The sequence below is a fragment of the Debaryomyces hansenii genome (genome assembly GCF_000006445.2).
Source record: "Debaryomyces hansenii CBS767 chromosome C complete sequence".
In the NCBI taxonomy this organism is placed as follows: Eukaryota; Fungi; Ascomycota; class Pichiomycetes; order Serinales; family Debaryomycetaceae; genus Debaryomyces; species Debaryomyces hansenii.
In genome coordinates, this window is record NC_006045.2 from 690423 (window position 1) to 705516 (window position 15094).

Genomic DNA, 15094 nt, shown 5'->3' on the forward strand with positions numbered 1-15094 from the left:
TCCGAAGACCATATGTTGGAGACCATATACATTTGGTATCTCTTCTCAAGCAATCTTGACAAACAATTGACAATACCCAAAGACATTGACAACCTGGAACTCTTCTTTTGCACTTTTCTCCGGCCCTTCCCATTCACTATGTCCGATACCCCTGCTATTGTCGCAAAAAGTTGGGTTTTTCGGGCTTGTGTCGAGGGTCCCACAGGACCCATTGGAACCTGTGAATACGACTTTGAAGCCAGTTGTGGAAATCTTGTCACTAGGCATCGTCCTTTTACGAACTTTCACTGATTTATCATCATTTCCAAGAATTTTTATTGCTCCAGACCGTCACACATCATGTAGTCCAATAAAACACGTCGTTATGCGTCTGTTGGGCATCTCATACCAGTTTAAGCTCTCGATGAATGCTGAACCGGCTATAAGCCGACTCCCGTGCCTAATGGCAGTCGCTCTTATTGGCTGCGATTGTGCGGCTTTTATTGTTCGCATTTTATTGTTCGCCCTCATCTTTCTCGTCAATCGCGCCTATTCTACACCACTTCATCACTGGGAAGGCCAGCATCGATGAATTTTACCTTCATATATTTCCTTATATTCTACCGGTTACCGTTCAACATCTACCAGTTCTCATCAACCCATAGTTTCATAGTAGACTAAGGAGATGTGCGCAATACACTCGGTGTTAAGGTAATTGCTTATATTGCGAAAAAGCACAATCGGATGTCGGACTTTTGGTACTAATTGTGCAAACGGTTAGATGCCTTAGAATGGTCAATCTGCCCCACAAATTATAAAATTTTTCTGGTTTTTTTCGTGGTTATTCTCCCGCATCCATCACTTTATTTTATTCGGTTAGTATTTGGTGTCCTGATGTGGTAGTGTCGATTGTAGACTCGCTTTGTCCAAGACCCTTATTGTATGTGGGACTTGCCAGATTTGAGTTCGTGTCTTTTGCAAGATCCCCGCTGAAATGAGGTTTGTAGAAGAGTATCGGCATTAAAAAAAAAGTTGTTGAGTGAGCATGTTTGAATTGTGGGGCTGACTATATAAAAGAAAAGAATATTCTTCGAAAATTTAAATTTTAGAACATCATCAACTATTTTAATTGAATCGGTTAATTCAGTAAACGAATAAACTAATTTCTTCTTTGGCAGAGTATTACTATTTGATACTAAAAGCTTGCTTAATTAGATCTAACTTTAATAAAATCGGATTCTAGTGAATAATTTTGAATTATATCACATTTTTCAACCAATATTGCTTATACTGATACGAGATTATTGAATAATTTCCATACTTATATCATAAAATGAGTGACTTAGAACAGCAACAGCAGCAAGAGCATGATCACCACTTCGTTGTAAATCGCGAAGGGTCTAAGAGTGAAGCAAGTACACACCATAAAGACAATAATATTACTGAAATTGTTGCGGATGGAGAATATATCCAATTTGGTAACGAAAGGTATCGTCGTGATGAGTTGGTTGAAGCATTCGGTGGTACCATGAATCCTGGTTTAGGACCACCACCAAAGCACAACTTGGCTAACCCTGCACCATTAGGATTATCCGGTTTCGCGCTTACAACTTTCTTGCTTTCATTAATCAATGTCCAAGCCAGAGGTGTCACCATTCCAAACATTGTTGTTGGATTAGCATTTTTTTACGGGGGTGCTGCACAATTAGTTGCCGGTATGTTTGAAATTGCTTCGGGAAACACCTTTGGTGGTGTTGCGTTGAGTTCGTATGCTGGTTTCTGGGGTGGATGGGCTGCCCTTTATGTTGATAGTTTTGGAATTGCTTCAGCCTATGATGACGAAAGAGAATTTACTAATGCGGTTGGTATTTTCCTCGTGGGGTGGTTTATATTTACGTTCTTTTTGATGTTGATGACTTTGAAATCTACGGTGGCGTTTTTCTCGATCTTCTTCTTCCTCTCGATTACATTCTTACTATTGGCTATTGCCGAGTTTAAAACTGACGGGGTTGCAGTTCAGAAAGCTGGTGGGGTATTTGGTCTTCTTACAGCATTTGCTGCTTGGTATAATGCGTATGCTGGTATCGCCAACAGTCAAAACAGTTACATTACTGTCAAGGCTATTCATTTGCCTGATTTGCAAGCCAGATAATTGCTGGTCACTCATCTGTGTTTGACTTTATTTAATCTAACGTGACAGACGTCTGATGGCACTGTCATCGAGTTTATGCGTTCATGAATGTCTATTTATAATATTATATATTTATTAAATACATGATACTAAATCTGTTGAACATTATTGTTTGTATAAGTTTGCGGCGATCTCACCTATAGCCAATTTGAACTATTTCGTAATCGTATGCTCCGCTTTCACTCCAAATTGCTTGCGCGGTAGCTATTGTGAGTCCGGGGTTCATGTAATTTTCTCGACACGGGTATCTATTTCTTTCTGTTTCCAATTCAATACGGCAATTTCCCCAGGATTACCGTTAGACACTTACGTCGTGATCACCATCTTTTAGTACTACAAAAATAAGCCTAGTAGCAATGCCCCTAATCGATCCGGCATAGTAGAGAAGAAAAAAAAACTATTAAGCTCATCACCTGAAAATTTTATAATCTAACTGACCCCGGCCCCACATTAGTGTCGACAATCGACTTCGAATGCGTATCCATGGAATCTGCTTGACGTGGTCGGCGAATCTGTAATTGTGGTGCTATGCCCACTTGACTTTTGCCAGTATTTTTTCATTTTGCTAGGCAAATTGAAGGCCAGCTGTGCGATTGCCGTGCATAAATTCCGATACTTGGGGAAATATTCCTGCACTCTAGACGATTGTACGGATTCCGCCCTAACTAAGGTTGTTATCGAGTCATGCACCGCTAAGGCATTTTTTACGTGAACAATATTCTTGGCTTTCATTATCTTTGTACCAAAAAAAAAAATTATGGTCGATAGATAACGCTGTCAAATGAAAAATGTATAAATAATAAAATAAATCTTAAATTTTTAATTTTCTATAGAATTAGTATTTGTAGACAAGCTATGATTGATACAGAGAAAAATGCAGGAAGTGAAGTAACATCAGTGTTATCAAGACATACAGACGAGTACAACTTGCTGATTGCTCGTTCCAATCCAACATCTCAATTTACTGATCATGGGCACCAATTAAAGAAAGGGCTTGATGCCAGACACGTTACCATGATTGCTATTGGTGGTGCTTTGGGTACAGGTTTATTAATTGGTACGGGTTCAGCTTTAAGGACTGCGGGGCCAGCATCGATTCTTATTGCGTATAGTGCAATTGGGATGGTTGTGTATATGGTTATGTGCGGATTGGGTGAAGTCGCAACTTTTGTTCCATTAGCAGATGGGTTTACTGGTTATTGTAATAGATATGTCGATCCAGCGTTGGGATTTGCTTGTGGATACGTCTATTTAATCAAATATTTGATTTTACCAGCTAATCAATTGGTGGCTGGGTCGTTAACTGTTCAATATTGGATATCAAAGGATACAGTAAACCCTGGTGTATGGATTACAATTTTGTTAGTTGTTATTGTGGCCGTTAATGTTTTGGGAGTCAGATTCTTCGGTGAAATCGAATTTTGGTTGTCAAGTATCAAGGTGGTAACATGTCTTGGTTTAATTATACTTTTGTTAGTCATTGCATTAGGAGGAGGCCCAACACATGACAGATTAGGTTTCAGATACTGGAAAGACCCTGGTGCTTTCATACACTACGTGAACGAAGACAAAAACTTAAATATCACTGGGGATAAGGGTAGATTTGTTGCTTTTATTGCTGTGCTTGTTTCTGCGGTTTTTGCGTACACAGGTACCGAATTGTGTGGTATTACCTTTGCTGAGTGTGCCAGACCTAGAAAGGCTATTCCAAATGCTATCAAAATGACTCTTTACCGTATTGTTCTTTTCTATATTTTGTCAATCTTGTTCTTGGGAATGTGTGTTGCTGCTAATGATCCATTATTAATGTCTGCTAGTGGTTCAAATGCAAGTGCCTCCCCATTCGTTATTGCCATTAAGAACGCCAAAATTCCCGGTTTAGATCATGTTATCAATGCTTGTATCTTGTTATTTGTTTTATCTGCCGCTAACTCGGATATGTACATTTGTTCCCGTACTATTTATGGGTTATCTGTTGCTGGTTATGCACCTAAATTCTTTTCGAAGACAAATAAAATGGGTGTTCCTTATTTTGGTGTTATGTTGAGTTTCTTATTCTGTTTGCTTGCATTTATGGCGGTGTCTTCTTCTTCACAGGAAGTCTTCACTTACTTCGTCAACGTGGTCAGTATTACTGGTTTAATCACTTGGGCATGTATCTTAGTTATTCACATCCGTTTTATGAAAGCATGTAAAGCACAGGGTTTGAATAGAAAGAAGGATTTAGCATACAGATCACCATTACAACCTTATGGTTCATACGTCGCATTATTCGTTTGCGTTCTTGTTATTTTCATCAAAAATTTTACTGCGTTTTTGGGTGATTCTTTCACATACAAGGAGTTTATAACTGGTTATATTGCATTACCGGTCTTTGTTATTATGTATATTGGTTTCAAATTATACCATCGCACCAAGACCATCAAGCCTGAGGAAGTTGATTTAGATACTTATAGAGACGTCGTTGACACAGAGGAACAACAATTCGCGGACGCAGCAGCAGAGAAGGAAGCTTTAAGACAAGCTCAAGGTAATCCAAAGGATAAGGAATGGTACTACGATACTTTCATTGGCTGGTTGTTCTAATTCAAATTATATATGTTTTTAGACGATAAATTAACATACATTTTAGACGAAGACTGTAGAAGCAACACTCTATTTTCGTTACCTAATAAATAAGCAACCCTGTACAAAATTTGATTGTTGAGTTCAGCCTTGTCTCTATTCGAAATAGTACCTTATCCTACAATATCCAACTGTGACAGTACTCGTACGATTCTTAGCTCATGCGGTATTGAAAAAAGCATTTCATCTTCTTCTATATTTCAACACGACAAATGAAAATATGTATAAATACCAAAGCTAATCTTTCGGTTCTGTTGTACACAGTGAAGTAAATTACTACGATATGGACGAACCGAAGAAAATATAGGCAGTGATATTGCTTCTGTGTATACGTCACAGGTGACTTGCTAGTTCAACTTACTGCTTGCTGGTTCTCATAATACAAACCCTGATATTAATGATGGTTATGAATTAAGAAAAGGACTAGATGCCATGTATGCTACTTCTTGATTTGCGATTGGTTTCTTGGTCTACATGGTTATGTGTGGTCTAGGTGAAGTTGCAAGCTAATAGATATGTCGATCCAGCATTGGGATTTGCTTGTGGGTATGTCTACTTGTTTAAATATTTGATTTTGCCTGCAAACCAATCATCTGTAGAAGTTTCTGATTATTTTGTTAATTTGGTCAGTTTAACCGGATTAATTTCCTAGGCTTGTATTTTGATTACCCATATCTAATAAGGCATATAAGGCTCAAGGAATCGATATACATGCAGATTTGAGATCACCATTTCAACCCTATGGAGCGTATTTTGCATTATCCCTTTGCGTCCTAGTTATCTTCATCAAAAGCTTCACAGTATTATTAGGGTTTCTTTTTCTTATAATATCTCTATCACTGGTTACATTATCTTGCCATTTTTTGCTGCAAGTATGTATGGTGCTTTCAAATCTAATCACCATACGAATCAGATTAGCTGCGACAAAATCGATTTAGAAACCCACAAAGATATTGTGGATGCCGAAGAAGAAAGGTACATGGCAGAGGAGGAAGAGGAGGAAGAGAAGAAAGATGACCAAGGTAATCCTAAGGATTTTGTATGGTTCTACTCAACCTTCTTTGGCTGGCTATTCTAAAACTAATAGGCCGTTTTTAACATAATATAATATATCGAAAAGCATATTGCATAATGTTTAACTAATATAGATGTCTTTTGTTATTCAAAATATAACAAAGACAAGTAATATAAGCTTTAGAAGTCGTATCGTATGTACAGAACGTTTAACCTCGGGCATCGCATGTAGATTTCTTGACGTGCGAAGAAATTTAAAATACGAAGATAGATAGGTACAATAGATCTAGCATAATCTATACAACATGAAGCCAACTATTGACGAAATAAACACGGATATAAATTCTCCGTGGTTTGAAGTACGCAACACTACAACTGGAAGAGGATGTATTTCGAAATGTGAGATCCCAAAAGATACAATAATACATATAAGTAAAGCCTTAAGTTCAGCTATTTCACGTCCATTTAAGAAAGAAGTTTGTTCGTCATGCTTCAAATTTAGTGGAGGACAAACTCTCAAGTTCAGGATGGGTGTCCAACTCCTGTTATATTTTTGCTCGGAACAATGTTTGTCTGCATTTACTGAGGAGGACATCGATCAAATTTATCTTGATACTCTTTTAAATATTGAAAATTATTACAATAATGGATTAAAAAAGTCAGACGAACCTGAATTAGCATTAAACGAAGAAGAATTTGATCAACAAATCATAGACGAATGGAAAAAAGTAAATGAATGGGAAGAGAAGATCGATAAAATGAAGGCATCAAAACGATTGAATAGTATTCCAAAGATTGGCGAATCGGAATATATAGAGACCAAATATATTGTTGGAATACTATTCCAAATGTATAAAGGTAAGCATAAAGAATTAAAATATTTTGGAAGTTTACAATCCAACGAGTTTGATAAGTTAAAGAAATATCCTCAATTATTACAATCATATACTAATATATATAAGTTTGTGAAGCTTACAGCACATACCCAACTTCAACCTTTAATAACAAGTGAATTGGTAAGGACAATTCTTGGTACCAATCTCACAAATGCATTTGGGATTTGGTCACAACCCATTAATGATGCAGAAGAGAAAGATTATTTTGGTTTTGCCATTTATCCATCTGCATCCTTTTTTAACCATTCCTGTGATCCAAACTTAGTTAAGACGCGTGAAGGGGATACTCTATATTTCAGAGCATTAAAAGATATTGATCCAAACACAGAATTGTTCATAAGTTATGGGAATTACTCAAATGAAAATGTCCAGATAAGACAAGAACAATTAAAAGAATGGTTTTTTAATTGTTTGTGTACAAAATGTATCACTGAGCTTGGAATGAAGCTTGAATGTAAATAAGTAGCATAACTAGTAGACTATTTAGTAGACTATTTAGTAAAATCGTATTCTTTGTAAAAATTTTTAAATTCTTCACATTCTTGTGTTTCTTTATATTTCGATTGCTGACATTTATCCCAGTATGTTCTTTTTGGGCATTTCAAAGTATATGCGAGAACTCTTCTGGGAAATTGTAGATCAATGGCTTTAGATTCCTCGTTGAGTTGAGCAATATAAACAGTTTTATCAGATTCATTATGACATATAGTGAATACGATATAATCCGAATTATTTAGTATTTCCAATAGCTTCGGGTCGTTGGTATCTTTAAATTCTTCAAAATTTAGCTTCTGGTTTCTTTCAAAATTTTCATTATTTAGTTTACTCTTCTCTTCCAATGCCTTGGGAAAGGCTTCTATTAAATTTTCACCCACTGGTAAAAACTGTACATGTTGATGTACATTGGTCTTACGGTTGATTTCGAAAAAGACAAGCTTTAAAAAGGGTTTTGAGATCGCAAATGCCTTCACTAATGAATCTTGATATTTGATTATTTCTTGGTATATTGGAGACTCAATAACATTATCAGTCGTATTTCTTAATGTCGCCATATGTTCTATTGGGATAATGATTGCATGTCCTGAAAATGGTAAGTTTTTAGATGGTCTAGTTAGAGGTCCCTTTGCAACTGTCATGTAGGTATATGAACCAATGGATATAATCATATGCGTCTCAACCTTTGGATTTGACAAACAAAAGAAACATTGATCAGGAGTGACTACCCTGGCCTTCTTTATGGGTGCGATATCCTTATCCACATCTTCTATAGGCCTCTTAGTAGGCTCAGGTGTATCTTCAATCTTGATGGTGAACGGATTTTCCGCCAATTGTGCCGGTGACACTTGCGTCAAATCATTAGCTATTTCAAACGCATAAAACCATTTTTCCCCGCTTCCTTCTTGACCCAAACTGATAAACCTGGTGATGGTTTCATCATCCCACTTAAATGGTTCGTTTTCAAGATATCTTCCTCGCTCGTTTCCCACTGCAAAGTGATATCTGGGCTTGATTTTCTTAACAAGAGAATCGATCTTATTGTTAGCAACTAACAACAATTTGCGCTGCTTTGCAATAGCATAAGGCCAGTTGTACGTTACCAAAATATCGATCTTACCCGCTCCTATCTCTTTTTCTATATTCTGCTGGATTTCTTCGGTTATTTCTGTTCCTGCTAAATAAGCGATCGTCAACCCCGATGCAAGTTTGAATTTGGTGAATGGAGCCTTCATATACGTCAAATTCGACTTAACATCTACTAGTCTACTTTCTGTATCCCCTATCGGAACATTTTCACTGATACCATTGACCCCCTGCGTGAAAAATGCACTCTGTTGAATCTCATTGCTTGGTCTACTTGAGCCTGCCGGTAAGACATCTCCTAATAACAATATCGCTTCGAACGGTCCAATCTTTTGATTCTGTAAATTGGCTTTCTCTATCACCTTATCCAATCCTTCAGGTGAAGGATTTAATACCAAAAATTTGTGTTTATTCGACATTTGCGCTAATGATTGACTTACCGTAACAAACTATCTACACCGATGCTCTTCTCATCTTTTTATATAATATTATATGCAGGAAAATACATATTTCTGAACATATAAAGATAGGCATAACTTCCTACCTTGCGGACGTCATTCTATCCCTATCATAGCAATGACTCTATCATAGTATATCAAAGTCAGAACAATGCTACTATTTGCTGTTGCAGTTCTTCTTTCAATTTAGTGTTATCTCACGTTGTGTTAGAACTGATCGGCTACAATCTTTAGAAATTACTCTGTTTTTTGAATAATTCTAATAAAATTGGCTCCTCCTCCCTAATTTTCCCCAAACCCTCTTCTTTCAACTCCTCTTACTATTTGATATTTTAACCTTTACAATTACATCGACCCCACTTCTACGGTGAAGATATCAAAACCTATTAATTTAGTGAATAATAGACTGGCGTAATGTAAATTAGGAATATGGGGTAGATGAATATTACCTAAAACCCAAATTCTCACAATGCCGTATTCGTAATTCCGCTAAGGCAAGTATCGAAAATAAAATCTTTCACACTATTGTTTTGCGAAATATTGTTAGATAACCCACCTAATACGTCACGTATTTAGATACTAACATTATGATATAATATTACGGGAGTCAACAATCTCGTGTAGAAAGTTCTTGGACATATATGGGTGAAAAACGTAGGAGCATGTTCAGTTTATTAGATTGGCGCATTACCTAATTAGGTATATAGGAACAATAAGTTTATGAGCCTAAATTCTCAATCAAGTATAATTTGATTGCAGTAAGATAAGAGAGCGCCTTTCAAGATTGTGGTATGAATGAATCAGTATATATATGTACGCAAGTTCTGTAAATATAATGAGGATATTAGATTGCAAGCAGTCTTAAACAGTGGTTTCGAGACTTTGAAAGCAACAATACAAGATGAGCGTACTATCTAAAAAAGACTTCGGTACCACTATTGACGTGGAAAAAGTCGGTTCACTGGATGTGATAAATAACACCACTAATTTTGCTGATTTTAATGATAAGATAGATACAGATAAGTATGGTGAGACGAAGAGAAAGTTGAGCCTGAGACATGTTGCGTTGATGATCATTGGTCAGAGTATTGGAACTGGGTTGTTCATTGGTCTTTCAAGTCCGTTAATGACTTCTGGAAGTTTATCATTATTTATAGGGTTCTTATTCTGGGCATGTTTTGTGGTGTGGCCGTTGATGCAATGTGTTGCAGAAATGTGCTCGTTTCTTCCTATCAAGGGAAGTTTTTTGCATTATTCTGCCAGATGGGTTGACCCTGCTATGGGGTTTGCATGTACTATGATCTACTTATATACAACATTGATGTTCGTCTGTGTGGAAGTTGTGGCATTTGCTTCGGTGATAGGATTCTGGACCGATGCTAACCCAGGGATATTTATTGCTGTGGGAATATTATCAATTTTATTTTTCAATGTATTTGGTGTTAACTGGTATGGTGAGATCGAGTTTGTGTCGTCAATGTTGAAAGTTTTACTTATTGTGGGGTTGATGTTCTTCGGTTTGATTGCCATGTGTGGTGGTAATCCTAAGAAGGATGCTTTTGGATTCCAACACTGGTCCGAGGGTGGTTTATTCAAGTCATACCTCGTATCTGGCGCCACTGGCCAATTTCTTGGTTGGTGGAATGTTTTAATCTACGCAGCATTTGCTTGTGGGGGTCCAGATATCCTAGGAATGATTGCAGGTGAAGTGTCACAGCCTAGGAAAGTCATTCCAATGGCCGGCAGAAGAGCGTACATCAGAATATACTTATTCTACTTCGGTGGTATCTTTTTCATGAACTCTTTATGCGCATCAAATGATCCAGCTTTAGTGGCAGCATCAGCAACTGGGAAAGTAGGAGCTGCCGCTTCTCCCTGGGTCATTGGGGTTAAAAATGTGGGTGTTACCGGATTAGACTCTTTAGTGAATGCAGTAATCATGTCTGCAGCCTGGTCTTGTGGTAATGGTTTCTGCTATGCTGCTACTAGATGTGCATATAGTGCATCTTTAGCCGGCTACTTACCTCGTTTCTTCTCAAAGTGTTTAAAAAATGGTGCCCCTATTTATTGTGTCATTGGTTCGTTATTGATTGCATGTTTATCGTTCTTGAGTATTTCAAGCTCAACGGCACAAGTGTTCAACTGGTTTATTAATTTAGCTACTACAGGATTATTGTGCACCTACTTCGTATTATGGCTTTGCTACTTCAAGTTCCGTCGTGCCTTGGATGCACAGGGGTTTGACTACAAGAAAGACACCTATTATCAACCACCATTCTTCTGCCAGCCTTACATGTCATACTTCGGTTTTTTCTTGACAATATTAGTGTTGATCTTCAACGGGTTCTGGATTTTCTTCCCCGGCCAATTTTCTGTTTCTAACTTATTTACTTCCTACTTTGCTCCTGTATTCTTCGTTGTCTTATACTTTGCATGGAAATTCATCAAGAAGACCCACATCAGAACAGATGCAGAAGCAGATATCACCACAGGAAAAGAGGCCATAGATCTCGAAGAAGAAGAAGAAAACGAATGGATAGCTTCACAACCTCAGAAGACTGGCTTTCTTTATAGAGCGTATGATAAATTTTCCGACATTTGTTTTAATTGATTTTAAATGAATATGCCACTTTCTTTTCTCTGATGTACATAAGTGTATGTATTAATTTTCTGCAATCTAAACTATATCACATATATACTACATATTAATACAAACGATAATACAATTACACCGTAAACTAGTTGTTTGGTATGCTAAGCTGTTGCGGCCATTTAATTCATATATAGGTCTAAGCCCTATGCGCACTCTCATGAAACTGTCATTTTATCGTGTAATTAAAAACAGTCACAGTCACAATTTGGGTTATGAAGCCCCGATTTCCTATACTCACTGGAAAATTTTCAGGTACTAAATAATTATTGAAAAGAACTGAACTAGCTTAAAGACTTAGCTACTTTATACAATAACTAAAGAAAATGGGTAAATCGTATGTGATATAACAGTTTGAAGGATATAGTTCAGTGTGTCTTATTCTAATGTAGAGGTTGACAGTAATATTCATGGAAGGCAAGCTATTTGAAGATATATCAGGCATAAAATTTTTGTACGAACAACAGTTGAAATTTCAGAATAATTCTATTGATGAGAATAATAGTGGCTGAATAAGACGTGGTGGATTCACTGAGATGGAGAGGATTTAATAGTCAAGAAGAGATGTAAACTGAACAATATATCCGGAAAGACAAGTTGAATGTAATACTAACTTAATTTAGTCGTGGTTATAGATCCGGTACTCGTTACCTTTTCCAACGTGACTTTAAGAAGCATGGTGCTATTCCATTATCTACTTACTTAAAGACCTACAGAGTTGGTGATATCGTTGATATCAAGGCCAATGGTTCTATCCAAAAGGGTATGCCACATAAGTACTACCAAGGTAAGACTGGTATCGTTTACAACGTCACCAAGTCTGCTGTTGGTGTTATTATCTACAAGGTTGTTGGTAACAGATACCTCGAAAAGAGAATTAACTTGAGAGTCGAACACATTAAGCACTCTGCTTGTCGTCAAGAATTCATCAACAGAGTTAAATCTAACGCTGCTTTAAAGAGAGAAGCCAAGGCTAACGGTGAACACGTTCACTTGAAGAGACAACCAGTCAAGCCAAGAGACGCTAGAGTTGTTACTACCAAGGAAAACGTTCCACAAACCTTAGCCCCAGTTCCTTACGAAACCTTCATTTAAACAACATCAACGAAGTTGCTATATACTTATTTTTACTTGCGTGTTTTCACATACATGTTTCCCCAGTATACACCCTATATTTACGTTAATGTTTGATTCTGATAGTTAGGTTCGGTTAGGTTCGGGTCTGTTCTCTTTTTTTATAATTTGTATAATTAGTTTACCTTTTGGGCAATGCAAATAACATCCATGTCACTTCCGAATGTAAGATATGTAATCGTACTCATAAATCATAGACTCAGAATTCAAGATTATTCCAGTCAAGACTATTGCTAGAACACACTAGTCGACTATTAAACGCAGTCGTCATATCTTCTCCTGTCACTATTCCGCTACCCTCTATAATGCAACTTAATCAAATCACATTATAATGCGGATTCGTCTACATTTCTACAGTGTTGTTAATATTTTTCGTGGTTGGTTATATATTAATTCCTACTTTTAATATGACATATTCCAGTATTATGAGTGTGAGGTTCAGAAGTTCTCTTAAGCGTCTGTGATATTTTTGTAACAAGAATAGTTTGCGCCAAACACCTTAACCAATAAAACCCTACTCTCTCGTATGAGAAAGCAATTTCAGAGGAATCTCTCCCGAAAGAAAGACTACAACTCTAAAGGGAATTGTCTTGAATAACGCGAGATTTCATCATGAGTATAAAACGTGGAAGGTCATATGAGAGAATAAAACTTCCAAGTTTCGAAGAAACTGATGGGCTAAAAGTCTTTATATAGTAGATCACAAACGCCGGGTAACGCGCTGAAAAATTAATCTGGTGAGGGCCTATATACAAGCATACTCATCAGTTGCAATTTTTTTATAGGGCCTTATAATCTACTATTTAGGGATATAATAGAAGTATTAAGGATAACTAGAAATCATAATGGCACCAAAGAGAAAGGCATCCAACTCTTTGAGTTCAAATAAACAAAAGAAAACTTCAAATCAGAAAAAAAGTGCTATATTATCCGTAGAAGAAATACAAAATCTTGGGGATCAAATAAGGACCTCATCGAAGCATTATAACAACTTTGTACAATTATTAGAACAGTATACCCACATCAAGAAGGAGTTATCAGAGAGAGAATCAGAGGAAATAGAAACTATAGGTCGTCAACTTTCTATTACGTTATATAAATGTTTCCAATACTTACTTAAAAATGACGAGATGAAAAATAAGAAATCTCATGATGACAAGAAGAAAATGGTAGTAAAGTGGCTTTTGGATAAGTACGATGCATTCAAGAAGATCATAAACGAGTTTATTGTACAAAGATTGGCATTTGAAACGTCATTACAGGTTGACTTATTAGAAATAGGATTAAACTTGGTGAAGTTGGAGAGTGCATGCATGAAATCAGGCGAGAACGATTTATATTTCCCTACATTGACATACAAAGGATTAGTGGAAGCATTGTTGTTAAGCGAGAATGGAGAGATTGATTCCAATGGATCTACGGAGAATTTCATTATTTTGGAATTTATTGAGAAGTTTAAGAAGAATTGGGACTTACAGTTCTATTTTGTCAACAACTTGCATGAGACATTAAATGTATGGAAAGCAGAAAAGACGACTTCACAATTGAGAATGATATTCGCTAACTTTTACTGCATATTCAAGAACCAATTATTATTCACGCCTGAAACAGAAGTCCTTGAACAAGAAAAGACGTGGATTAAACATCAGCTCCCTTCGATAGCATACAAAATATCACAGTTTAAAATGCAATACCAGAAGTGTATCATTGCTATATTATCATATCCATTACTAATTTCCCAATACAAATCAATTTTGCTCATTTTGCACAAAAGAGTGATTCCATACATGGCTCAACCTCAGAGTTTGATGGATTTCTTAACTGACTCGTACGATGTTGGTGAAGATGGAGTTGTGCCTATTCTTGCGTTGAACTCTTTGTACGAACTTATGAAAAGATACAACTTGGAATATCCTGATTTCTACACAAAGTTGTACTCCTTATTGACACCAAACTTATTGTACACTCGTTACAGATCCAGGTTCTTCAGGTTATGTGATTTGTTCCTTTCGTCCACTCACTTGTCTGCCAATTTGATTGCATCCTTCATTAAAAAATTGGCCAGATTATCTATAACGTCGAGTGCGTCGGGTGTGGTCATAGTTATCCCTTTCATCTATAACTTGTTAAAGAGACATCCTTCGTGTATGATTATGTTGCACAACCCTGATATTTCCGCTGCACAATATGAAGATACCTTCAACAATGACGAAACGGATCCTTTGAAAACTGGTGCGATGGGCTCATCCTTATGGGAATTGGAAGCCTTGATGTCCCATTACCATCCAAATATTGCTACGTTGGCTAAAATATTCGGCGAGCCGTTTAAAAAGCTCAACTACAATTTGGAAGATTTCTTGGACTGGAGTTATATATCTTTGTTAGATAGTGAAAAGAATAGAAGATACAAGACTCTTGTTGCTCTAGAATTCGAGGAATGGGATATGTTATTCGATGCTAAAGACAGACCCGACAGTACTTCAGTTTATGCTAAGGGCTGGTGCTTGTGATAATGTCACATATAAATATATACACATACAAACTTATTCAATAGATCAATATATAT

At 36.7% G+C, this 15094-nt stretch overlaps 7 protein-coding genes across 7 annotated transcripts; 6 read left to right on the forward strand and 1 right to left on the reverse strand. All coding sequences in view use genetic code 12, as the record gives it.

The window, feature by feature from the left end:
* Positions 1-1312: 1312 nt before the first annotated feature.
* Positions 1313-2131, forward strand: DEHA2C07810g (DEHA2C07810p; the record flags this gene model as incomplete). The annotated part of the gene is made up of 1 exon (XM_458019.1): positions 1313-2131. The coding sequence occupies one exon, from the start codon at positions 1313-1315 to the stop codon at positions 2129-2131; it is 819 nt and encodes a 272-aa protein (XP_458019.1).
* An 894-nt stretch (positions 2132-3025) lies between these two features.
* Positions 3026-4756, forward strand: DEHA2C07832g (DEHA2C07832p; the record flags this gene model as incomplete). The annotated part of the gene is made up of 1 exon (XM_458020.1): positions 3026-4756. One exon carries the CDS (start codon positions 3026-3028, stop codon positions 4754-4756), a length of 1731 nt encoding a protein of 576 aa, XP_458020.2.
* A 1358-nt stretch (positions 4757-6114) lies between these two features.
* DEHA2C07854g (DEHA2C07854p) lies at positions 6115-7167 on the forward strand (the record flags this gene model as incomplete). The annotated part of the gene is made up of 1 exon (XM_458021.1): positions 6115-7167. The coding sequence occupies one exon, from the start codon at positions 6115-6117 to the stop codon at positions 7165-7167; it is 1053 nt and encodes a 350-aa protein (XP_458021.2).
* A 29-nt stretch (positions 7168-7196) lies between these two features.
* DEHA2C07876g (DEHA2C07876p) lies at positions 7197-8705 on the reverse strand (the record flags this gene model as incomplete). Its single annotated transcript, XM_458022.1, has 1 exon — positions 7197-8705. One exon carries the CDS (start codon positions 8703-8705, stop codon positions 7197-7199), a length of 1509 nt encoding a protein of 502 aa, XP_458022.1.
* Positions 8706-9645: 940 nt separating this feature from the next.
* On the forward strand, positions 9646-11355 carry DEHA2C07898g (DEHA2C07898p; the record flags this gene model as incomplete). The annotated part of the gene is made up of 1 exon (XM_458023.1): positions 9646-11355. The coding sequence occupies one exon, from the start codon at positions 9646-9648 to the stop codon at positions 11353-11355; it is 1710 nt and encodes a 569-aa protein (XP_458023.2).
* Positions 11356-11720: 365 nt separating this feature from the next.
* On the forward strand, positions 11721-12489 carry DEHA2C07920g (60S ribosomal protein L21; the record flags this gene model as incomplete). Its single annotated transcript, XM_458024.2, has 2 exons — positions 11721-11731; positions 12018-12489. The coding sequence occupies 2 exons, from the start codon at positions 11721-11723 to the stop codon at positions 12487-12489; spliced, it is 483 nt and encodes a 160-aa protein (XP_458024.2).
* An 884-nt stretch (positions 12490-13373) lies between these two features.
* On the forward strand, positions 13374-15038 carry DEHA2C07942g (DEHA2C07942p; the record flags this gene model as incomplete). Its single annotated transcript, XM_458025.1, has 1 exon — positions 13374-15038. One exon carries the CDS (start codon positions 13374-13376, stop codon positions 15036-15038), a length of 1665 nt encoding a protein of 554 aa, XP_458025.1.
* Positions 15039-15094: the final 56 nt, after the last annotated feature.